Source organism: Nesoenas mayeri (genome assembly GCF_963082525.1).
Source record: "Nesoenas mayeri genome assembly, chromosome: 12".
NCBI lineage: Eukaryota > Metazoa > Chordata > Aves > Columbiformes > Columbidae > Nesoenas > Nesoenas mayeri.
Window position 1 is genome coordinate 17975881 of NC_137547.1, and position 26007 is coordinate 18001887.

A 26007-nucleotide genomic window follows, 5' to 3' on the forward strand; every position below is an offset into this window, starting at 1 on the left:
CAAGGATTAATTTTAATAAAAAATTTGATTCTGCTTACTCCATTGACACTGAAGTAATATCCTTAAGAAAAATATAAGTGTCATTACGCCCAATGAGAACAGCTGATTTTTCTTCTATGTTTTTTGCAACACTTGTGATTAAGTTTAAAAAAGGACTCAGATTGTTACAATTGCCGACAGCATTCAGGTAATCCATTTGGTATTTTTAAAGAGTCTTTATCATCAAAATTCAGATTTAATTGAAAGATAAGTCTGAGCCAAGGTCTGACAGAAGTATCAGTCCCACTGATAATGCAGCAGGGTTATTCAGGTGGCACTTGGTAATGCAAACTGCCGACTGCAAGCAGCAGCATTTGAGTTACCTGGGTATCAAGTGCTGGAGCCTTCATTTTTAATGAACAAATCATTCCAGCTAATAGCCTTCCTGCCTCTCTTGCTGTTAAGAATTTGATGCATTTTATATGCTGCAGCATTAAATCATAATAATGACTGATTAGTGCGAGACAGTAAGTATCATCCTGAAGTTTACTGCTTCTGGCTGGAGAGGCAGTCAAATGACTTGGCACTGCTCTGGCCTTCTGCCATGAAAGCCTCTATTTCTTCAACAGTACGTGGGACACACGTTAGCAGCTCCATTCCACTGGCTGTCACTGCGATGTCGTCCTCGATCCGGACCTGCCGCAGAGAAGACACAGTTATGAAGGTGGGGGTGAGAAGCGCATCGGGCAGTGACAGTGGTGGGAGCACAAGGGACAAACATGGGGCAAACAAACCTCAACCCCCTGACATCAGAAGTACCAAAAGTAACATCTTTCGCTGAATTTGCCTCCAGCATTGCTGGCGCAGGGCTTGCTAGGGACACGTTCACCAGCAGTGTCTCCCAGTGCCCAAAGTGCCTGTCCTGGAAGCAGTCCTCTTGCTGACTGCAGTTAACTGCTCTGTGCACTGAAACATCACGTTCTCTTCCCTCTAAATACAACAAACTTTCAAAGGAGGAACCGCGACATGAAATAGCTTGTAGCTGATATTCAAAACATTGAATTTTGAGCTGATGAGAAAGTTCTGAGCAGGTCAGACATTCATTTTAAAATACAATCACTACATTTCAAATCATGTAGGGAAAAAGCAGATCCTCTCAGTTTTCCAGCTCTTGTTCTGTTAAAATGAAAAGTATGTTCCATTTCTTTTTAACTCTAATCTCTTCTTACCAGTAAATATGCCTACACAGTCATTTCCCGTTATCTTATCAGAAAAATGTTAGTAAGTCGCTAAGCTGCAATAAAAGCAATTTTAGTAAGGTGTAAATCCAAGAGAACACAAACTCTGGGGACTCCCACCTTACAGTTGCTTTAATTGTTTCTGACCTCTTGACATATTCAACTAAAAATAAAGCTGGTTAACATTTGTACTTCTGATTGCAAAATAATCCATTTGTTCAAACAAAATGAGTCATCCAGCCCTTATTAAACTGTTTAATGATGTCTTTGCCAGATTATTTCTTTTACTTGGTATCAAGTTAAGTGTATTATAAAGCAGAATTAAATAAACAAACTCCATTGAGTTCACACATTTGATTTGGACAGCTGTAAATTTGAAAGCCATGAGGCTCTTTACACTCGCTGTGCCTGAAAGGCCGGTGCCTTGCTGCCGGAGAGGAAATCGGCAACACATGGAATGACTCTAAGCACTTAAACAGATTTTACCAGGGTGGGTTTTTTGATTCATTGCTTCTCATTCGGCCAGCTGAGCGAAAAATAAACGAGGGATTCAGCAAGACAGTCACATTGCATCTAAAGGTGAATGGTGCCCTCTGCCTCGCAGCAACCCCCGGGACCTGTCCTGACGGGTCTGGTGCTCAGCCCACCCGGGTGAACCAGCCCCTGCCGAAAACCTGCTAAAGCACCAGAACCCAGGGGACATGGGGGAATGGTAAAAGCATCGCGTTGGCAAGCACACCAGTGTAAATGGAGTTGGGTGCTGCACCGATGCGGGCAGTAAAATGTCAGTGCAAAAGTGAGGCCGCGAGCAGGGGCGAGGCCAGGCAGAGCTGATCCTGCCTACGGGGAGAGCCTCCTCCCAGCACCGCTGCCTCCACAAACCTTCACCTGCCAGAGCTGAAATCCCCCTGTGTATCTGATACAGAGAAACACCCGCCACAGTTCATCTGCTTAGCAAAAAAAGAGCGTTTCATGCCTTCACCAATACCTCGGCACTCTTTGAGAGGACGGACTGACTTGAAAGCAGAGCAGATGAAAGCCAGGCTAAGAGGGAGGGGGAGGAACAAGTGGGACATGGTGTCTGCCAAAGCTGTGCCCTATCTGGGCCACAACAGAACATCAGGAGGAGGAAGGAGCTGGAAAATGGAGGTAGAGTGAAGACAGGAGCCAAGGGAAGGAAGATACAGTGCCATGGGACAGGATTGACAAAGAACGGACAAAGAGAGATGAGCCTAGATCGGGAATCCAGGCAGGGAGAGTGTGGTGGAAGTGAGAGGTGAGACACCCTGAATGAGGAGAGTGCAGGGGGTGCTGGAACCACCTAAAACAGGGAACTGAGAGTTACCAAATGGTGCAGGACAAGGAAACCCATCAGTTTGGAGTGCCGCACGCAGCAACTCATCGTACAGGAGAAACATTGTTAGGACATCGCATAACCCACAGCTGTGGGTCGGTGTGGAAAGCAGGACAGCCAGCATCCTCGCAGCAGCCTGGTCACCCTCAGCAACTCCAAACAGTCTTTGGGATGTGGGTGGAGGTGCACAGACCCACCGCTCCCATGGGGCCTCACCCACCACTCCTAGGAAAGCTCCAGCTCTTTCTCCAGGATCTAACCCTTCCTCTGCCTGGATGAATCTCACCTGAAATGCGTGCTTGCTGTAACAGAGAAGACAGACTCCTTACTCTCAGTGCACATCTTTGCCTAAAAGCAACACGAGCGTAGAGGAACACATGTTCTCAAGGGGGAGGAAATTTCTGTGTTTGCTCTTTTCCTTCACACCCTCCATGCTTCACCCTGAACTTAAACTCAGCAGCAGCAAGAAGCAGCTTCAGAGGACCTGCAAAACCTTCTCTACAGGAGAGCCCGGCATTGGTCTTGTCTTCTGTCCAAATGGACAAAAGATGCTGGATCTGCCTGGCAAGGCTCACTGGTGTGGGACTGCCTTTCCCAGTGGGGGACAACGGTTATGAAACTTGCTCTCAGAGCTGTCCCTGTTTGCAGGCTCTTTGTTCAACAGTTTCAGGGCAACGGAGTGGTTTGGAATCGGATATGGCTTAAAGGAACAGCAAACTGAGGTGTGAGGTTCGCTGCATCAGCAGCTTTCAGGGCACTCTGCAAACACCCCAGGGGAGGCTTTGCTTTTTCAGTGCGAAATGGCATGCTTCTAAAAGGACTCCTGCAAAGGTGAGGTGGCCAGGAATGCCAGGACTGTCCCTAAAATGCCTTTTTCTTATCAAGAACAGTGGTGTGATCTGTCTAGATAGACCTAATTGCACAACTGCTCAATGCCAGCAACAGACCATCATGTGGCTCAACTCAATGCACCCAACTCTGTCCCAAAGCAGAGCCGTGCGGGCACAGCCAAGAACAGCACAGGAGTTAAATACCAAGGCTGCTGTCAGCTATATATACAGCCTCGCACTTTGTCCTGACTTACTAATACAGTCATGCTCCCCAGAGCCTCCTGTGTTATCTTCCAAGGGAAGGGGGTTGTAGCACTCATTCATTTCTTTTGGATGATGATATATATAAAAGGCTTTTGAGAATAAAGAAACAATTTTGGCCAATTAAATAGTCCAGATTTACAAGATGACAGATCCCAGATGTGGTTAAAAAAGACCACTAGTGACATGTCTCCTTTTTTTGTTTTTTAATCTATTGAGCATTTGTTTGATTAGGGATGTGGAAAGCACCAATACTATTGTTGCAAGGTCTTAGAGTGGGAGACTCACCTGGGATGTGGGCCACACATGCTACCCCACAAAATAAATCAGCACATATGCTTCTGTCTGGCTTGAAGGATTCACGTCTGTTTTTATAGCTGGCACCCTACAGAGGCAGATGCGCATAGCCAAAGGGGCTTATTTTGACTCAGCCGTCGACTCACCAATAATTTTTAACAGATTGAACTTAGCACAAACAGGGTTCAACTTCTGAATTTAAGGGGGAGTCATTAGGCAATTGAGCTGTCTTTATGTCAAACGCAGGGACAGGCGGGTACGCCGCAGTGCTGGGGAAGGCATTTTCCTCTTACCACTTTACAACGAGTGGCAACACCAAGATATTTTCTATAGAGGTCAACAGGCTCTGTGCTACACTGGGACTCTTTCTCTTCTGTTTGACAAGCAAGCCCTCATGTCAGGCACACTTTATTTTAAAGGTCCACATAGAAACATTTCATAAAAGAGGATGAAGATTAGTACGGTGAGGCCACATATTTTATTAGATCAACCGATATGGCTGGAAAAAGAAGCTTCAGGCACACAGTCCCTTTATCCAGGGTCAAAAAGGAGCAATAAACTATAAGCTAAATATGGGTTAGAAAAACGCTGCTCTTACTCTAACCTGATTATGTTAATTAGATGACTTACGAGAAAAGGGTTAAAGGTTTATAAGTAACTAGTCACTGGTTTTGGGTTGCCTACAACTATCGCTTCTCCTACAAAAAACTTTAAAGAAAGCCACACATTTCATTATGACAACTGCTTTTCTGCCAAAACTTTTCCAAAAAGTGCTGTGTAGCATTATTACTGCATCATAATATGAAATTTTAAAAAGCGGATGGGCACAATGTTTCTTGTATAGTAAACCATTGAATTCCACAACATACATTCACCATAGAACTGAAAACAGAGCTCAGCCACCTGAAAAATAAAAATCAGGACAGAGATGACTGCGTGACTGTGAGAACCAAAGGTAGAAGCCATGAGACATCCTGCTTCTTATTTGGTTTAACATTTGTTCCTGAGTACTGTTGTTTTGAAAAATCCTGTAATATTAGTGGATCTTCAAGGTCCTAGGCTTTGTAAATCTATTTAGCTTTTAAATGAGAAAAATCTGCAAATGAAAGAATGTGTTTAACATCTAGCTGTCTTTCAGCATTTTCTCTAAGTTGCACAGAGATTTCACATATTAAGTCTAGTGCTAGTTCTACAAATCCTAGGGACAAATAAAGCTTGAACAGAGACGGCATATTTAAGGCCAAGAGAGACTGAATGGTTTTACTGGGTCTTCAAGAAAACATCATATGAACAGCATGAGTCAGTAATCAGCTTATGAAGAACGGAAATGTCAAACCCTAAAGGGCAACATTTGGAGTCGGTATTTCCCCTTCCCTGAGGAATCGGCTGCTGTTCCTGAGCAATATATACAACTGTCTATGCATTCCTCTGTTTGCACGTCCGTATTTATTTATGAGAGCGGCGCGGGCAGAGTCCAGGCAGAGCAGAGGTGCCCTGGGCCGGGCGCTGCGCCAGTGCTCAACAGCAGCCCTTGCCCCACAGAATTTATGACCTCGGTAAACTGGACCTTAATTTTGCAGATGGAGAACTGAAGCGTGTGTGACTGAGTGACTTCCCGAAATCGGCCAAGGAAGCTTGTGAAGGGCTGAACTCAATGGCTGTCAGGTAAAGAGTGTGGGACTCGGCAGCCCATGCTCGCAGAAGCAAAACTTCTTGCCTCCCCACAGAGGGATCTGTGTTTGACCCACAGCAGCTCTTGTGTGGTTGACGCCCATACTATGGGGTCTGTGAGCAGCAGCCGGAGGCCGGTAGCCGGGTGTCTGTGCCAGAGGACCGTGGAAAGGCTGTGCCGGGTGTGCACACGCCGGCAGCACTGCGCAGCGGCCAAGGAGATCTCGCGTTGTCTCCCATTCTCTCCTGCCCTTGCAGCTTTTACAATCTCTTTATGGCTAATACCAGGCAGCACGTACTACAACACATGGCTACGGTCTTGCCCTTTTTGGTGCAGCAAAAGAGCTTCTGTTCTCAACGCAGAGAGTAGTCACAGTGAAGAAAATTACCAAAGCCTCAAAAATACGTGAATTCAAGGTGAATTCATTCAAATCCACAAATCCCCTGTGCAGATGTTCTTACTCAGAATTACAGTGGTGTTACTTTGGTTAATATAAGTCCATTTTTGAAGTGAATTAAGCTAAACCAAATTAAGAGCACTAATTAGTGCTGAGCTCTGCAGAGGGAAACAGACTACTTATTTTATTTCACAGAGTGTATTTTACCTTTAAACTTAAAGGAAGATTGGACTGGCTGTAGTGAGCTCTTTAGCTAGAACTGACACCAGTACTAACTCCTGTACTGTTAATATTTGTCAGTAACAACACTGGGCTTCACAAGATCTTTTTTAATCACGCAAACAGAGAGTTTTTTGACATGCATTTGAGAGAAATACTCACTCATTCTGGATAAACTAGAATGAACCAGCATGCGGAAAACTGAGCATGCTACACAGCACAAATTGCAGCTTCTGTTTATGCAGAATCAAGTCAGAATTGTAAAGATGGAAAAATTTATTTTGATTGCATTATAATTCAGCTTTTGTGTAGAATTCAGAAATATTCGGATGTACTTTGGTCTCAGATTTTATTTCCATTCTTCTCCTGGACAAAATCAAGTGACAACATCTGGCTCAAGGGTACGTGTGTATTATTATTTTTTTTTCTAAGTAAAATTTATTGTCCACGGGGGGATCAGAGATTTAGATTTTTGCTCAATCGTTTTTGGGCAGCTTCCCCTTTTAGCAAAGTCTGTTGGCTAGCTCTCCTTGCAAGTCATCATTACAGGAAGCTGAGCAAAAAACAGGGGACAAAGTTAGACTTTGCTTGAAATCTCTGGAACAAAATGGGATCCAGCAACTTATTATCAAGGCAGAGATCTTGTGTTGTCACTCCTGTTCCATGGAAGCACAAGCAGCAGGTGAGCAACATGCACGCCTCAAGCTGCTGAGCTGGAGTTGGCATTCACAACAAGCCACGGAAAAACATGGACTTCACTGAGCATTTCCAGAGAAAGCTCACCAGGAACCAATTCCACTGCTGAAGAACTCCCATAGAGTGTTTACAAGGGAAGTGAAGATAGGTAAACCTGGTTTTGTTGTGGTTTTAAGCTACACAAGCGCGTGACAGCGTTCCTTTAAAATGTGATTCAGTGCGCAGCACCGTATATATAATGTGCTCACAGCTAGAAAATACGGAGCCAGCTGCCTTTTGCTCACCAGCATCTCAGTTGGCTGGTTGGTGCGTCTTGATAAAGAAACAACACAGAGACAGGTAATGTCCCAAACCTCAGCAGTGAATTAAATCCCAGCGAGGGTAAAGTCCCGCGTCCCTGGACAAGGCTGTGGGTACCGGGAGCCTCCCGGGGCAGCTGCCCCGGAGTCCGGCTGGTGATGGTACACGCCACTTCTCCATCCAGTTTGGTGGTCCAAAGCCAGCTCAGACCAAAAGTGTTACAGTAATTACCCTCTTCTGATGGCTGGTGTACAATGATAAATTAGCTGATGGCAGCAGCAGACAATTCCTAATGAGTGACTTTTCATACCAGAAAGTCACCGCTGTTGCCAGTGATTGTTAGCCATGTTGAGACTTAGCAGAAAAGCCACAAGGAGGATGGGGCATTGCAGCTGCCTGCTCTATCTTCTCTATGCATGAATACGGAAGCTTGGAGAACAATGCAGCACCCTTCAAATGCTCTCCCCACTAACATGAAAACCCACTGGAAGCCACTGCAACTGCTGAACGCTCTGCAAGGGCGGTGGCTTTGAATGGGAAATGTGCTCTGGAGAGCATGGAGAACCCTCTCCTTGCAGAGCAGCTGCCTGCATGGGAACGACTGCCCAGATCCCGGCTCCCTCCCGCACAAACGCTGCTGCCCGAGCCTGCAACCTGTACCTCGGCACCGCTGCCACTCCTTTGGAAATCAGGGAAGGCTTTACATTCACAAGTTTCACGCCTTTCTGGAAATTATCCAGTAAGAGCAATTATTGCTTTTCTTTCTCTACTGTCTGCCTGACTTAAACAGCATCAGGCTCTTCTGCCCAGGGAGGGAGCGCTGGACTGTGCTGCTGTCAAGGAAGCAACTCTCGGACTATGGATCTCAGCCTCGTATTTCATAACACACCTGCCTGGCAAGTCACTGTATAGTGCTGACAAGAAAGTATTTCAATCAATGGAAAAATATGGGTCTATTGTTAATCAGGTATCACAAGTATAAAACCACATTTAAGAATAACAAAAAACCCCCAGTTTGTCTGCAGGGTCAAATGGCCCAAGGTGCTGCTTCAGAACAGCCCTATGTGCATACATTGCAACTTCCAAAAGGTTTCTTCTCAAGAACACAGTAAGGGTAAACAAACAGAAAACCGATTTCAGAAAAACATCCGGTTAGGAATTACTCACCCCACCAAATCCTCTAAACCGCTGCAGGACATCATTGTTGATGAAACAGGACTGCGCAGGATCGCGGAGGGCTTGGTCTAAGAGGTGGTCAATGAAGTAGATGCCCGGCTCGACGGTGAGCACCATGCCCTGCTCCAGGCTGCGGGCGGTGCGCAGGCTCCGGAGCCCCGGCAGGTCAATGCGCTCCACTCCCTGCGGAAAAACACCGGTTCTGATGGGCAGAAAGACAATCTGTGGCCGGCCTTTTATCAAGGCCCTCCTATGCCTTTGCACCACAGGAATCCTGGCTTTGGAAATGCTCGGTACTGTTATTCTCTACCTCGGGAGAAGTAATGCATCACAAAGAAACAGATAGCTAACTCGCACTATTTCTTTCTGTACCCTCGCTTGCAAAGTACAAAATTTTAAGCGATGTGCAAATCTTGAAATGCCCCCTCCAAATCACAGCTGGAATAGCTGAACTATGCAGCAGAGAACAATTTCTCCAAGGATATGCAAATGCTTACTCTCACTGAACATTATTAAAATTACACATTTATGATCTTGATTCAGGAGCAATGAGTCTACACATGACCTCATAAAAGCAGCCCATTTAAAACTAAACTTTTGTCAGATTCAGACTTTCAGGCAACATGGTGCTGACTGATATTATTAAAAACTAAGTCAAAACAAGTTTTGACTAGCAAAACATTCTCTTCTTCCCAAAAGCTGGTAAAGTAAAATGATATATGAGGACGTGCTTAGTCAAGGAATTAGAAACACTGCAAAGACTAGTTCAGGATATTAATTTTCTTCCCCCGAATGTGCCAGGTATTGCAACATCGGAATAAATATATCTTAATCCCATTAGCTTTTTGAAAATTCTTTGCAACTGTAGCAAAATTTCATCAACAAAATATTGTGATGACCAGTAAACAGCCCACAAGCCCACTAGCTTCCAAACACGCGCACACACTTTGCTCATGGAAACTTTTCTGCTTCAGCCAGTAAGTCAGAGGTTAACAGGTCCGCAAGACCAAGGTGTTATTTATCTGGTCTTCAGTCAGCATTCCCCAATTTTGCTTCTGGCCAAAGTCACGGAGGTTTTCCTTGCTGGAAGAAGGGGTGACTCCTTACGGCATCACTAGTGTGACTGGTATCAAGCGCACAAAATGTCCCCTTTCTCCGGGATGGAGGGAGCAGGAGCACACCCTGCCCATCAGCCACATTTCCATCTCATTCCCTCTTCAAAGGGGATATAGCCCCACAGTGCTCTTGAGCTCCACTTTCAGTTCAGAGAAAGCCTATTTCACAGAAATCCTGCTCCCAGCAGCCGCTCAGCAGTGTTTGTTTTCTTCCCACGGGTCACCCAAGCAATGCTGCTCTTTTCCTTTACAGAGCTTCTCGAGTTTCAATGCACAGCATCTTGCAGCAGCCAAGGTTCTCAGAGCTCACCAGCCTGGACATCCGCGGGCGGCTTTGCCTGTTTTCCAGAGACGCAGAGCGTTTGCAGCTCTCGGTGCCCTCTCAAGCCAGCAAGTGCATTCTGACCATTTTCACTGTGTATTTGATACATTCCATTTCACATGTTTGATCTAAATTTTGAAGAGCATTATATTACACTAAAATAAGAAAGCACAATCTTGTTTTACTGAGGCTAGGAAACAAGAATACTCTGATACTAAAGCAAAGCACTTTGCATTTATGTTCTTAAAAAAAACCCAAAAGAATCAATATATTTCTAAACTTGAAACAATAACCGCAATGAAATGGAGCTGTATTTCTTTCTGCTGCTGCCCCATGGGGTTTGGCATCTCACACATTCATTGTAATGTGTAAAGGAAATGAGGGCATCCAATCTTGCGGATTAATCTCTCCATGAGCTGTAAACAATTAGATTAGTGTCTGGACCTTTTGGTGTCTTGCCAACTATCTATCGGCTGCTTCACAACAAACAACCCATATTTGGCTTTTAAGTACACTCCTCTTCAATTCTACTTGTAAATGCCTTTTCTGAGGCAGTCAATCCAAGACAGATGCTAGAAAGATGAATGCGCAGCGAGGAAAACAATGGCAAACATCCTCTAAGGCAGCCCTAGTATGGTGTCTGCATTTTTTTTTGCCTTTTCTTAAAACAAATAAGATTTACCACCAGGTGTGTCCATCAAGCCTCAATACCCACTTCAGATACATCTGCACAGCCATTAAAGCAATGCATAGACATTTTGTCTGGCCTGCTTGCAGCCTGATTCTGCTTTTATTACTTCCTCCAAGAAGCTAGCAACACCATCACAATCCAGGAGCAAGACCCGGGGATTCACATTGGCAATGCCCTTCAGCAGTGTGGGCTCCCCGGGCTGTCAGCAAGGCAGGGCGGGCACCTGGGCACCCGGATACTCCTGCTCCCCCAAAAGGAAAAATTTAACTTCTCTAGAAGGAATTTACAAGCTTTTTTTGATGTTCACCTGTGGGAAACTGCAGCGGGTCTGTGGAATCCTTGACAGAAAATATGAGAGTAGAGATCAGCCTTGAGATATTAAGATTTACCCTTGAGAAGGATGGGAGTAAAGGAGTATCCGGAGAGAGGAGAGATGTACCCGTGAGAGAGAAGGGGATAGAAGAATAACATGGATGATAGAAAAATTAACCAATGAGATGTTAGTGCTGTAACTTGTAACCAATAGTGAAAAGACACATGAACTGGTAGAATTGTATAAAAATGCACTTGTAGCAATAAATGGCATCTATTACTTTCATCTTGAAAGAACTTGGTCCATGTTGTTTGTCCGTCTCAACCGCGACATTTACCCCGTTCTATCTCAATTCTAGGTTTCATCTCCAGCTCTTCGGATTTTGTAGGCAGTGAAGTCTCTGTGTAAGTGGCAGTGGCTACATCTCTTCCATGAAAGCATCTCCAAGAGGCCTTCGCAGAAAGGGTGACACTGCTCAGCTTTTCAAGGACAGCAAGCAGGGCACCAGCGCATGGACTTGGGTTGAGGAAGCCCTGTGCTCCCTTTGCTGGAGGCTAGCAAGGTGTTCACCATGTTCACCAAGAGATGTGTGACATGGATGAAGAGAGAGACAGGTTCTGGCTATCATGTGCGTGTGGCCGTGCATGCTCTGGGGTGAGGACAGCACCAGTCCAACCTGCTGCAAGGCTGAAGGACAAGATGAGCTGGGACAGGGCAAGAGCAGAGTGGGGAAGGGGGAAGGTGACCAAGTGGGGGAGATTATAAGATTCCTTCTTTTGAGAACAGCACTGGATTAAAACGTACATCAAATGATAGCTTTGGCACCCCGAATGACAACTGATCTCCAGGCAATTGTGACCACTTCAGAAGCCACCACGGCCGTCAGGTCCGTCAGGTTCTCAGCCCTCAGTCTGCTTCAGTTGTTTATGAAAACTAGAACAAACTGAGGATTTTTTTTTAATGACTGAAACACCACTACCCTCCCAAAAGAGAAGGTGACAGGTCTGAAACAAGGACATTGCCATTTTCCACCAAGTCAAACCCTGCTGGGAGCAAAGCCTCACACTGTCATCCATCGGTATGAATCTTCTGACATTAATGGACTTTCTTCTTTGTGAGACAGAGACTTCTCTGTATTTTGCACCTAAACAACTAGCACCTTGCTTTCAACAATAACCCTGATGTTGTTTTGTATTTAGATGAAATGAAGACTAAAAGACGTGAATGCTGGTGGAGCAGCTGTGTGGATATCTGTTTCTATTACCATTATGTCCTGGAGCCCTGGCCATGGCACAAGACACTGCTGCACTCAGCACTGTCCAACTGTAGAGCATAAACTGGTAATTTGCCTCAAAAAATGTAGAGAATAATCTAGGAAATATCAACACCTAGGCATCTAAAAAGAGATTCCCAGGGATATTCTGGGAAAATTACTTTTTGAAGAATTGTTTATTTTCCTGTATATTACAACAACAGACTATAATCCAAAATTGTTTCCTAAGACCGATTTTATTTGGAGGTTCTGCTCACATTTTAAAATTGAGACACTTCCCCCACAGTAAGCACAGATGCACGACACTGTCATTTGTGACTGTACTCCTGCCAAGAACATCAGATTCCAATTAACGGTTCATGTAAGGTAACAAAAAACAGCATGTCTAGGCAATAAGGACCGTCAAGGGAACAAGAGAATTATTATGTAAACTGATTTCATTACTATGTAAGCAAAATAAAGGTTCAAATTTAGTTAAGTGTGCAATAATATAAAATACGGAGCTATTTTTGGAATAAGAAGGGAATTAGGAAGTATGCAAATATGCCTATCCCCCAGAAAAGTGTCTATGGAAGACTAGAAGTTGCAATATCCCCAGAATACCTCAGAAGAAGGATAAATTACTGCCTGCTCCTAAGCAACTGAATAGTTACTGGGGGTATGTGTTGCTTTTTCCATAGAAGAACTGCAATCGGTATCATGCTACATCTTATCCTACAGACATCAGCTACCAGGCAAAGCAATCAGAAGCAGAAATAGCTCCATGGCCACTTGGGTGAGCCTGATCTTGGGCTCATCTTTGGACCAGGACAGAATAAAACCACAGGTGATGTCTCTGTGCTGGCTGGTCATTGCTCATAGGGCCGTTGCACTAGCTGAGGATGCACAAGCACGGAGATGCAGGGACACCCTTCATCTTGAAATCAGCGGCTGCAACACTTGGTTGGCATCACCCAGAAGCTTCCTCAAGCCAGCAATAGCAGCAAAACACTGCCAGAGCAGAGATCACCAAAGCTGCTCATGACTGGGTATGATGAACCACAGTAAAAGAGCCACACAAACTAGTTTCTGGTACTTTTTTGTTCAGCCAAAACTTCACAGAACTTTTTTGAGCCTGACAAAAAGCCTCTCCCAGGTGGACCACATCCAGTACAGCGAAGTCCTAACCATTTTACCAAGCTAAGTGCAATCAAGTATTTAAATTAGCCAGAATACTAACATATTTAGATTATATGAAATCAACACTGAAGTGAACTCTCAGCTCTTTCACTCTTCCCTATTGTCCCACTGTGTATACCCAACTCCTAATTAGCCCATTTATTGCAAAAGGAACACAGCCCTATGCAGCTAATAAAATAAAAGTCTTGAATTCCATTTCACTGTCTCCTGGTCCCTTCTCTCTTGTTTCTCTTTCTGAGTGCTACTAATGAAGATTACTTTATTCAATCTATCCCTCTTTTCCCAGCAGCCTGAGCTGCCTATAGTCACCTAGAGGAACTGCTCAGCGCTCTTGTCTTTGAAATCAGCAGCAGGTTACAGGAGAACATGCCCCAAGCATCACATACCACTTGTGGCATTTGCAAGTCAAAGCTTCCACTTCATCAGGAGAATCTAATTACTAGCTGGTGCCTTTGGGACACAGCTCTAAGTTAATATTGGGGGAATGGAGGGCACACAATGTTTAACTGGCTATTTTTATTTGAAACACTTTTGTCTTTTTGTAGGTATTAACTGTGGTATCACGTTTAAGCTGCCTAATAACTTTCCTGTTATTGCAGAGAATGAAGAAGAATCGCCTGCCATTTATTCAAGGCACTGCTGCCTGCTCTGAGTCAGATAGAGCTGAATTTCAGTCCATCGCTACAGCGTGGTTCTGAGCATAACTTTCCATACCATTTTTGCTTCCTGATCTGCAGATGTCACCAAGCTCCATTGCCATCATAATGGAACTAATAAAACACAAAGATTATATTTTTTCCTTTTTTCTTAAAACTTAACAATGAGAAAAAAAGAAACAGCACGCAGTAAAAATTCAACAAGTTGACAACTACAACATAAACCTGGAAGATGAGGAGATTATTTAGATAGAGAATTTGCAAGATGTGAGATGAAGAATTGCAAAAGCTGCCAGCAACACTGTTTTAAAATGAGACCAATGACAAGTACCATTTAAAATCTAATGGACAGGTTTTCTTTTGACACACAGAAAGCATTCACAGGAGGATGGCCTTAAATGAAAAGGCTTCTTTTTGTTGATCTTTTGATACTAATATTAGTGGAAATTGCATAGCAAAACCCCTAAAGCATACGATGATACTTTTTGTACCTCACTTTTACATATAATTGAAAGCAGAAGTGTACTATTTTGTTTTTTCTCTCCTTCTGCGCCTAGAAAGAATTGTTCAAAACCACAGAAGCTCTGTTATTCTCCACCAAAATTTCAGGAAGATTTGGACAATTAACATTCAGATAAAAACTCCCTTAGCATACAAAGCCTTTTGCAAAAAAAAATTCAGCACGTAAAACAATCATAAGCAAGTATCTTCTTAAAAGAAATTAACCACAACTAATGAAACCCAAACCAAGCAACATAAAAACCCCAAGTACAAGACACTTTCTTTTTCCGAGGAGGAGGGAAGGAGCGGGGTACGACAGGGCAGGGTCTGCACTCCGGCACCGACACAGCACCTGAGCCTTCCTCCTCTTTCCTCCTCCTCTGCCTCTGCCCAAGTCCTCAGCTCACATGGACACCCAGAGTCCAGCACCTCTCCTCACAGGGAAAAGCTGCTGGGGACTGATCACAACTGTTCTGAGCACACCTAAGATGCTGCAGTGGGGTAGGAGGATCTACTAACCTAAGTCCAGGAGGGATTTACAATCCCACAGCAGAATCTTACATTGCAGGAAACTCTCCTGGCTGGAGTTCAACTCGACAGATAACAACAAGCACTATGGGTACCCCATGAAGTAGAAGCAGCCGTTTTTCTCTTCTAATCTTTTCTCAACATGTGCAATCGCAAGAACAAAACCCAGTGTTAAAACCGGTGAAAGCCCTTATATTCTTTGCTCATATAAGCTCCTACCGTACAGGTTGTTTCATGTTTGCAGGTCCTGGGTGCGCACAGCCAGAGCAGGGCCGTGCAAGGTCATGGCCAAGTGAATCAACTTGCATCACCGGGACTCTACATAACAGCTTTAGGCTTCTTGGTAAATTCACCTCATCCTCTACTTCTTAAAGGAAAAACCATTAATGCATCATTTGCAATGCTAACCACAAAAAACCAAAATTCTCTGCTTCAGCATAAAATAGGATACATAATAAAAATAATTTTTGCCAGAACAAGAAAGGGAACAAGATTATTCCTGTATTCTCTAGTAGGTTTGGTGACCTGAATCACTGGTCATCCAGGATCAAGCTTTCTGTTAGAGCCAGACACAGCCTGAGCAGCAGAGATGATCCCCAAGCATGCACAGTAATGAAGGACATCGATAACTCCAGGATCAAAGCCAACCTCCAACCATAATTTGCTGATGCAGAGTAGCGATGAAAGGATCAGCTTTTCATGAGAATAGAGAACTGAATTAAAATTTTAAGCTAAGGTAAATCTTGTAATTTTAAAAGACGAAACAAAATGAAACTCTTAATTCACAAGATGTTAAAATCACAGTAGTTATTAACCTAACTTAAATTAACTGGCTTATTATTACAGAAAGTCATCAAATGTACTTAGCATTCTTTAGAGCCTTACAGTCAATTAATATAACATGAAATTGAATCAACTCAAGCATCTAGAGACACAGAACCTAGATTTAAATGAAAACTTCAGCCCCATCTACCTCGGGGTCTGAAAATTTGGGATCACCTACCACATTTTCTCCATTGCAACAGGCACAAACCCTCATTTATATCCCATATCGAATTTACCCAGAAACAAATGAAACAGTGTGGGAAAACCATCTCCATGATTAAATTTTACAGCCGAAGCTAAGCCCAGTGGAGTTTTCACGCTTTGAAGCTGGCTCTGCCTGACTAAGGGCCAGATTTTCTGAAGTGATTAGTACCACTGGGGCTGAATTTTCAGAACTGCTCGAGTTGTAGCTAGACCCTTAAAAGAAGCAGACACACTTTCAAAGGAGCGCTCGGCTTCCCCGTGAGGAATACCAGGGTACACTGCAGGAGACCCGACTCCCGAAGGAGCTCTTGACAACCGACTGCTTCTGAAAATCAAGACATTTACTTACGTGCTTCAATAGGAAATACTGGTGGTGACGTCCTTTAATAAATCTTGCCCTAAACATTGTTGCTAAGCTGCACTTTTTACTGGCCAAAACCCATTATTCTTTACCATGGCAAGAAAAAGGAAAGGACATGTTACATTTTTCAAATCCTCTGCAGAAAACGTGCAAGTTTTTTTTACTGTGTTTGTCAAAGAGGAATAAAGTGCTTGTTCGATGCTGCATGTGAAAGCAGCTTACTGGAAAAGATGAAAACTTATTATTGCCAATTTTGAAAAAAGAAATCTTTGGCTACCAATGAATAACTAATCTAAGCTAACAATGTCTGGAAATAGTTTTTCTGGAACACACAAAACTTTGTGACGAATAAAAATTAGGAAATTAAAGCTTATTGTATTATTCCAAATGTAACTGTTTACACTTGAGGAAAAATAGTGGAATAATATCCACTTGGAAAGTTATTATTTTTTAAAAAATCCTTTGTAATTCTCCCAGAAATTCACTTGGCCAAAAGCAAATAACTTGCTTCTTAACCAGCTAGAAAAAAAGAGCATGATACTACAGGCATGGGCTAAGTCTACAATAAACACACAAATGGTTTTATGAAATTCCTTGGGAAAATCTTGCTAGCTGGTACACATTTAAAACACACCAAAAATCACTCCACAGTGTACTAGGTGTCTTCAGAATCTGTTTTCTCATGACACAACGAGGTATGGATAGAAAAACCTCCTCCCATTTAATACAGACACGTACCATGCTCAGGTGAGAGGTGCCCAGTTGCTCATGTTTAGATTTAGCTGGGGAAAACCACGTCCCCCCAGCCCTGCAGCTCCCTCCTGCCTCCCATTAGAGCTTCAAGCCCAGAGAACCCTAAGGACGTCCACCCCATTGATGATGGGGGTTTTCCACCATTAGTCGCCTTAGTCAAACGACCCAACACGAAGAGCTTCATGCTTTGGGTCAGAGAGAAGTGATGGGTCTAACATAGGAGGAATTAGTTGCAGAGAGAGCTTAAAGGGGCCCCTCCTCTGCAGAACCCCAAGTTCATTATTTTTCAAACTAAGCTCTATCTACATGCACATTTATGTGCAAATACAGGATGTTAGCTATTTGTGAGGTTACATACATGCTTCCCTCATATTCAGGAAATGCATTATTCGGCATTGGATTTTGAAAGTAATGCAGAATGCATATAAGAATGTAGTTGCATGTCTACATAAACAAATACTTTGAATATTTGCAGGTATATAGTTCTCTATCTGCATAGAGCTCTGGTATTTTTACACGCTAAGTATGAAAGTGGAGACCCTAAACCATTTGACAATACAATCCCTAAACTCATTTTTACCTATAGCTGGTTGCTCTGTCAAAACTGTGGATAGATTGACCGCTTTCAGAAAAACTACCCTTAAATTATATAATACACCGGCTAATTAACAGTTATAAATTTGGTCATATGTGAATAAAAATTAGTTTCAAAAACTGATCTGATAGCTCATATGCTACACTACTGAAACTTGCTGAGAGATGGAAGGCTTATAGGGTTCGTTGCTCTATACTCCCCAAAAATCAGTTCTATAAGTCTCCCTTGAAATAAAGGTATTTTAACCTTCAAAGCACACAGTTTCTAAATAAAACCCAAGCCTGATACTTTTCACTCTCACAATTCTTCTCACCTGCTCCTAAAATGTAGTTCTCTCTTTATCTGACCAAGTCTTGAACATCTGTTCCAGTTTACGTAAGTCCACCAAATTCAGAAAGGTTATTCACAACACGAGCAAAAGCAATCTCAGCAAAGGCATGCAACATCGGGGGGCCTGGATTACGAAGTCCATGAACTCTCCAAGAAATCACATCCCTTGTGCTTTCCTGAATGCCTCTACTTACACACAGAGAGAGAATATACATGGGAGAGACAGAGATGGAAACATCCATCCTTTCTGTATTAGCTAGGGGAGAAATCTTAACATCAAAATAGGGTTGCTTTTGATTTTTGTTTCATTTTTATTACGTCTATTAGCTGATGCCAATACATTGTCATCACAGTATTGAGTCTCAACAATAATTATACTGTGAACATAATGAGTATTCTCAAATATTATATGCTGTTTCTTCCCTGCCCGCAGAAGTGAACGCAGCAATAGCAGCTGTTATGTAGCCTGTTCACCAAACATGAACAAACTCCAAAATCCACTTAAACCTTACCTAAAAAGTTCTTAGTTTCCTCGTCAGGTTCTTGTGAAAGAATACCTTACATATGGGAGAAGGCAAATGATTCATTTTAATACTTTAATATTGAAAAGCCTTAAACAGTCAGCCTCAAATAACCAAAACATAACACAGAAAATCCTTCTGAAATCTTTCTGAAGCTGTTGTAAACTTCCTTTCTTTATTCAAATCTTAAGTTCAATTCCTCTTGGAGATTTTTTTCCTTTTGGTATCATTGCAAACATCTTACCATTCATTGGTTACAGAATTTTACCCACTCTGCTTTCAGATCTCAGTTACAAATCATCATGCTAATTCAAGGAAAATGGTAATTATTCTGTGCTTTCTGCAGAAACTCAGAATACAAGAAGTTATGCTTTCATGTTTGCAAAAACTGGAAGACTTGATGGATTTTTTTCCTTCTAGTCTCATTCCACGACTACACATCTACATTGGTGCCCATGTTGACATGAGATCAAAGTTCAAGACAGGAACGTGAGCCAGCTTGTTTCCATATGACACGGCTATCAGGATTTACTAGCCCAGGTGCAGCAGTGGGCTTTCACAGCTGTCTCACATCTGGAATGGAGCAAGTGAGTCTTCGCAGGTCTCAGGCAGACTGAGATGCTCCCTGTCACAGCACAGGGTGTGCCTGAGTGATACATTACAGCAGTGACAATGTATGTAGAAATTGAACAGACTAAGAATGCCCCAAAGGCAGCATCAGTTGACTTCTCCCCAGAAGCAATTCATGTTTTAATGAGCTAATAGAATCCCCTGAAGTAAACTGCATAAAACATCACATCCAGAAAAAGGTACACTTAACTGCACATCTGCTCTACCTTTGAGAAGATGCAACCGGCCAACCATGCATAAACTAAGAGAAATGCCAATCGAACTGAGAGGGGTTAATGTGCAAGGCCGCTGAGGATGGACTAACACTAACCTCTGGGTAGCCTCCAACGTCGTGCACATCGATTCCAAGTAGATGTCCAAGTCCGTGTGGCATAAATATTGCACCCAGATGAACCTTCACCATGTCATCTACATTGCCTTTCAGAATGCCAATTTTAGTCAACTCCTCCAGATGGACTCTGTCAGCCAGACGGTGCATATCAGGCCAGGAGACCCCTTAGAGAGCAGAAACAAGAAGCTGAGTTAACTATTGCTACAAGTTTTTAAAGACAACTTCCAAAAAGCAGATATAACACATGTGTTCTTTGTTTATATAAAAAAACAAAGGTGGAAGAAGCAACTACATTAGCACAAAAGTGCTTTAAACAAGACAAAATTATCTTAACATGCATGTGAAGCACAGAAAACTACAAACAAGAAACAGCAGCATGTTACAATCCTGATCCACATGAAAAAATGTTAAGACACTGTATCTAAGCTCATCTACACAAATGCAAATGTATCAGTGAGCTTTCGAAAAGAATGTCAACTGTAAAATGCAGTTATTTAAAATGCAGAGAATATTGTTATACTATTATTTTCGGTAATGATCCTACCCATTTGAACATTCGAGATGGACAGTACTTTCCTATGTACGTGCAAGATTTAAAGCCCACATCTTTCTGGCAAAGCCGCTCTCCAGAAATTAATGATTCCCTTGTGTTAATAGGCTGCGTAAAACAAAGGTCCTCTAATACACGTACTAAAACAGCATTACAAAATACTGTTGGTTGACTAGAGACAGTGCCAGGATACATTAGATTTCTATTATTTTGGTATAGGATACAATTTTGTTTGACAAACTGCTGGGAGGAGGAGGGAGGAAGAAAGCAGCTCTTTTGTTACTAACACAGTACTGTCTTAATTAGTTCACCATGGCTTTGAGTCATCATCAACAGAGCGGTTGCAGAGTCAAGACAACTAGGGCTAAGGTACAGTAGGAGAATATTTTCCTTGTTCAATTTTGGCATGATTAAATAAATAAAAACCAAGCGATTTTAAAGGCCAAACTCCCATCAAGTTCCATTTGCTTTAATCCAGTTAAACATGCAGCTCTAGGGTCTTGTTAACGTGAATGTGATATCATAATTACATTAGCACTTTTTGCTGAAAGTACTAAGGCTTCAAAGGCCGAAATAAAATCATCCTATGGGAGTGCTTAAATAAAATTCAGTTGCCTTGTACAGCTCTGATATGAAGGTCAGAAACAAACTGCAGAGCAAGTGGCTGCTCTGTTTTACATATTGTCCACACAGAAACTGATGCACCTTTACGTTCCCATTAACACTGACTGGAGATCAGCTCAGTGTGTAAATTAGTTACCAAGCAGCCTCCTTTTCCCCACCAAACTACTCAAACATTTTAGCTTGCTGCATGCATGCAGCTGAAGAAGCACCTTCCTCACCCAAACACGACCATGAGACAGAGGTGTGCTAAGCAACGCGCTGGACAAACCCCTGGTTGCTGTTTCCTCACAAAAGCCAACAGTGCCCAGGTGCACAGTGCTCATCCGCAAAACACGTGCAGCCTTCCTGTTGAAAATGTGCTATTTTTGTGTTTTCCCTCCTTTAAAAAGGAATTCTGATTTTTCCTTCAGTAAGAATTAATATAATTATAACCAGCTGTTCTTTCATACTTTACAACAATTCATCTTTTTAACATTGATTTTTTTGCCATTTTCACTTCTCTAGATTCATCTATGTTTCACAGCTATCTCCCAGTAGGCTCCAATCTGTTGCATGATAAATTGAAATCACTGCAATCTATTGCGCTGATATTACCGATACCAAAGTGGAAGAACCACTGAATCATAGTTGGTCTCCTCTCTATTTTGTAGTTGTGGGAATACAGACTTTCTGTGCGTAACTTCCAGTTCAGCTTCTGGACTTCGCAGTCAACTCCAACTGCTCTAGAAGTCTTTAATATTCTTTCTGGGGACACTAGATGTTCTTTTGAGATCTCTTCCATGATTTCTTAGCTGAATATTAGAAATAGTCTTCTTTTTTCACCTCCATGACATCAAAGCCACATGTAACACCTGATGCTGGTCAACTACCTGAAGCCTCATCATCTTCTGATATAAATGAAGGTCAGAACTGTGTTGCTGTAAGACAAAACACAACCATATCCCGGATGCTCTGAGTCAAGTTTAGATGAGGTGCCTGAGAGAAGAACTGATGCTTATAATGCAGCTTCCCTTACAGCTGTGCTGGTACTATTTATCTCAATCCAAACCCCCAGACTCCACTCACAAAGACACAGTGACCTTTATCAAAACAAGGAAGAGATACAAGGATTAAACTGATCAGAAAAGAAAACACCAAAACCACATATCCACTTGTCTGCAGACGTTTAATAAAGCAAATGAATGACACTACTGTCATAATAGAAAATATTGTTGTGGTTATAAATCCTGAGTATTTCTGGGCACTGAACAAATCCACTAGACCCCCTCTTTCCTCCCCTCTACTTTTATCTTTTTCTCTCATTGAGAAAAAACATGACTATTTTCCCTCTCCTCCTCCTGCCCAGATCTCTGTGCTCTCTGTTTTGGTTTTTATTCATTTTACCTATTTCATTAGAGACTGAGGCCAACAAAAAGCTCCATTGCAAAATAAGCCATGAGGCTGGATGGAAAATCTGCAGCTTTGGGGTCTCTCTTGGAACAAGGGCAGCGCTTCGGACAGAGTCCAGCAAAGCGACCCTGGACCACTCTTTCATGTCCTAGCGGGTGCCATCAGTTTTGCTAGAGCTGGGAAGTACATCAGCTCCCGCTCTCACACGCGGTGCAGAAGCTGCAGGTAGCGCTGGGCCAGCTCTGGCTGGAGGGACGTTGAGCTGCTGCTGGAGGTGCCCTGCTAAATAGTACACATCTTGTTTTACAAGTACATAGGCATTTCAATAATCTCAATTAAAAAAAATAGATAGATAGATAGATAGATAGATAGATAATAGATAGATAAATTGCATTTCCTGTTTTCTGGCTTCACATTTTATTCTACTATGACTACAGTATTTTGCACTCTTTCCAAACCACTTAACCTACAAGCATGGTATAATGCAGACAGACATACAGAGACGATTACTAGTATGCTAAGACAAAACATAAGGATATTTTTGAGCTGACTAGAGCCAGTGAACTCAGGGAAGTGACCCTTACTGGTCTCCACTTTAAAAAAATGGTGATACCCTTGTCTTGTTTGATATGAGCTGATTCCCATCATGTTGGGAATAAACTTTAATAATAGGGTACAAACAGGTTTCTCCCCCTGCTTTTTATTTTGAAAAAAAGGGCAATTTGACAAAGAAAGATGGTCTAAATGGAAATCTTTGAACATTTCCTAACACCCTTGTAATCTCAAAAACATTAACTTTGTTAAGAGAAATAACTGCTTCACAGTAACAAGGCAATTACGTAAACGTAGAGTACACAATCTACTGAGGAAAGGAAGTCATTGTAATTGAAGAAAGATCTCTTAGTATATTTTATACCTAAAGTATATTCATATGTTGTACACATTTAACATACAGCACACAGGGATATATAATTCCTCCTATTTATTTTAAACCTAAGATTATGTTAGGTTTATCTGGCAATTGGAGTCTCTGTAATACAATGGTCTATGCAAACCTACATTGGAATGGCTGGCGTGTCTGCACTCAACTGTTAACTAGCAAGTATACTCTAAGGGAAAAAATTCTGCTAATCTATATTTCCTACGTACATACTGAACTTCCTATAACAGTGAGAAGCAGACAAATTAAGTATCACAGGTACCTTGACTAGGAAAGGCACTACCAGAATTTTTTGGTACTCTCACATGACGTGCAATTCAGCAATCTGGACACAGTAGAAAGACTTGCAGTGAGGACACGTGAATCCCCGTGTTAAAGCACAGAGATGTCTATATTCTGTTCAGCTGTGTGCACATCTATGTGTGGATAGCTTTAGCATGTTAAAACGAAGAGAATTATAACAAAGAAGCCTCTCCGCACACTGCCAGGAAACAATCTGCCCAAGAACACAGCATTTGCAGATGCTAAGAAAAACAATCGACTAAACAAAACTAAATTAACAGCATTTTGTACAAAGAACCCTTAGTTCATGGAGGTTACTGGATGTTCCGGCGCTTCAGGATTTTGGATTGAGCGTGGTCTGGTGGGGAGCTCTGCTACCTGCTGCCAGCTGATGCAGCACAAGTCAAACACCAGGTTGCAATTCTTGCAGAGAGACCAAGCAGTTAAAAACCAACTAAAAACCACAACAAAACAACTTCCACACAAGTGGCTCTATATCTGTTATGTGAGTTACTGCACAGCTGTTTTGCAACACCAGCTTGCACCAACTTCCCACTGCCACTCAAGCACTAGGGTGTTTCACTGATACATTATTCAGGACTATTAGTTTAACTTTAGAGACGTTTATCAGAGATGCGGACATGCTTTTTGTGTAAAAAGGTTAGTTCCATTATTATCTTTAAGCAAATTTATAAACCAGTTCTACTCCACTGACAGATGAGGCTTAGAAAGACAGATTGGAGCGTCCTTGGACTTTTGACAGCTCGTACCAAAATGAGTCTGCACTCAGGAAAATCTGCTGATGATGTGTCTGCTCCATCCTTAATTCCCTGCCAAACGAGATACTGGGTAATACAGGTCACTGAACTAGTAACTGGCTCATCAGGAAAGCTCCGTTACCGAGGCTCATTAGGTTACGATTCGTTACCTGCCACGCAGCACGAGCCTGGGCGAGAGGCCAGGACAAAAACCACCTTTTACAGCAACCAAAGTGTTTGAGATCCCTTGAGATACAGAGTGAATGACACAGAAACAACCAGGCAGTGGATACGTCCGATAAAGAAACAGAATAGATCACAGATTAATTAAAAATGTATACAACCACACAGGCTATCAGTTTTCAGATACCACGCTAGCAGTATAGCAGAGTGTGGGGTACTGTGTTTAAAAATGGCAAACTTAAGGCATTAAGTTTACCACAAAGGGTTTTCAAAATTAATTCCCATCAACCTGAATGTTATCTGATATTCTTAGATACTAGCATGACAGAAAAAATAGGTATTGTTTTACTGCCTTGAAAACATTAATAGTTCCTCTCGCATCATCTGTTTGCCAAGCCCATTAAATTTCAGGTAAAACATCATGGTTTAGGGACTTAAAAACATCGCAATTATCTGTGATCTTTTGATCACACTGTTGGTAGGGAAGATTTTTGTTTCAAAAAAGGAGGAAAATGCTTCTAGTGAAACCAGAAGTCAAAAGCATCCCTAGATCTTAACAAACATACCATAACTTTTTAAACAGTGGAATTAAAAAGGTGAGTTGTTGTAACACATCGCACTATAAACTGTTCCTCAGTTGCTGTTAACTCACTGGTATTTCCATTCCAGTGATTATTTTCTGATGTTTTATTAGAAGCTGTTCAAGAACATAAAGTAGAAACAGCACACAAAAGTAATTTAGAATTACTGCATGGTATTTAGCCACTTTGGTCAGAAAGTGCTCTGAAAAGGCCTAACAGGATTTTTTTGGCTGCTACTTAGGGTACTTTGTGGTTGTAATGTGACAATGATTAAACCACAAATGATTTAGCAGGGTTATTTTGTTGTTGCAGGGTGGGGGTTTTTTGCCAGCACAGATGTCACAATCTTACTAAAAAAACAAAAAGAGCATGGCAAGGTTGTAGTAACTGCTCCCCAAATTGTGCTAAGGTTAAGTTACATTTAATTTCTGAGTGTCCACGGACAAGGGCAAAAGGCCTCATGTCTCCTGGCAGTGCCACTGAAATGCAGATACAACATGCAATCCCTGTCCTGCCAGCAAACCACTGGAACACATTAAAATCTGCCAATACGCTGTGACCATATCAGATACAAAGCAATAGGTCCTTGAAAGTTACAATCAAATCCAGTCTAAAAAACAAATCAAAACATCACTTAAATACTAAAAACAATTATTTCTTTCCCCTTCACTTGTGCGTTAGAGGATAATTCGTTGCATTTCTGACTTTCATGCTTTCCTTTTGGGCCACTAGAAAATACTCTGCAGTTGCTCAGATGAGCCTGGTTTATTGCAGCACCAGGTAAGGCAACTCTGCAACAGGGCGAGGAATCAGTGAGAAACCAAGCAGCTGTACTCACCACTGGGCAACAGTGACAACTGTTCAGAGCTTCATGTACTGTGCAGGTGGTTACCTGTAAGCCTCGCAGAGTCAGCATCAGATGGTTATGCGGATGCTTAATTCAGGGATGCGATTTTAGGCTGTATTTTACAGTGGTGGCGTGGCTGCATATGGCTGCCATTTGATGAGCACAGCCTGTTAACTCTCCTATCCTAAAAAAGGCGGTGCGGGTCCGGAGAAGAGCAACATGACTGGTGAAGGGACTTGAACATAAGACCTATGGGGAGAGGCTGAGGGAGCTGGGCTTGTTTAGTCTGGAGAAGAGGAGGCTTAG

General features: G+C 42.4%; 1 protein-coding gene across 1 annotated transcript in view; it reads right to left on the minus strand.

The window, feature by feature from the left end:
• Positions 1–525: 525 nt before the first annotated feature.
• PEPD (peptidase D) overlaps positions 526–26007 on the minus strand; it is a gene marked incomplete at both ends in the record, with an annotated part of 129684 nt that continues 104202 nt past the window's right edge. The window contains 3 exons of the mRNA XM_080351659.1: positions 526–675; positions 8411–8602; positions 19527–19711. Coding sequence (XP_080207785.1) covers positions 526–675; positions 8411–8602; positions 19527–19711 — 527 coding nt within the window. The remainder of the gene's footprint in view (positions 676–8410; positions 8603–19526; positions 19712–26007) is intronic.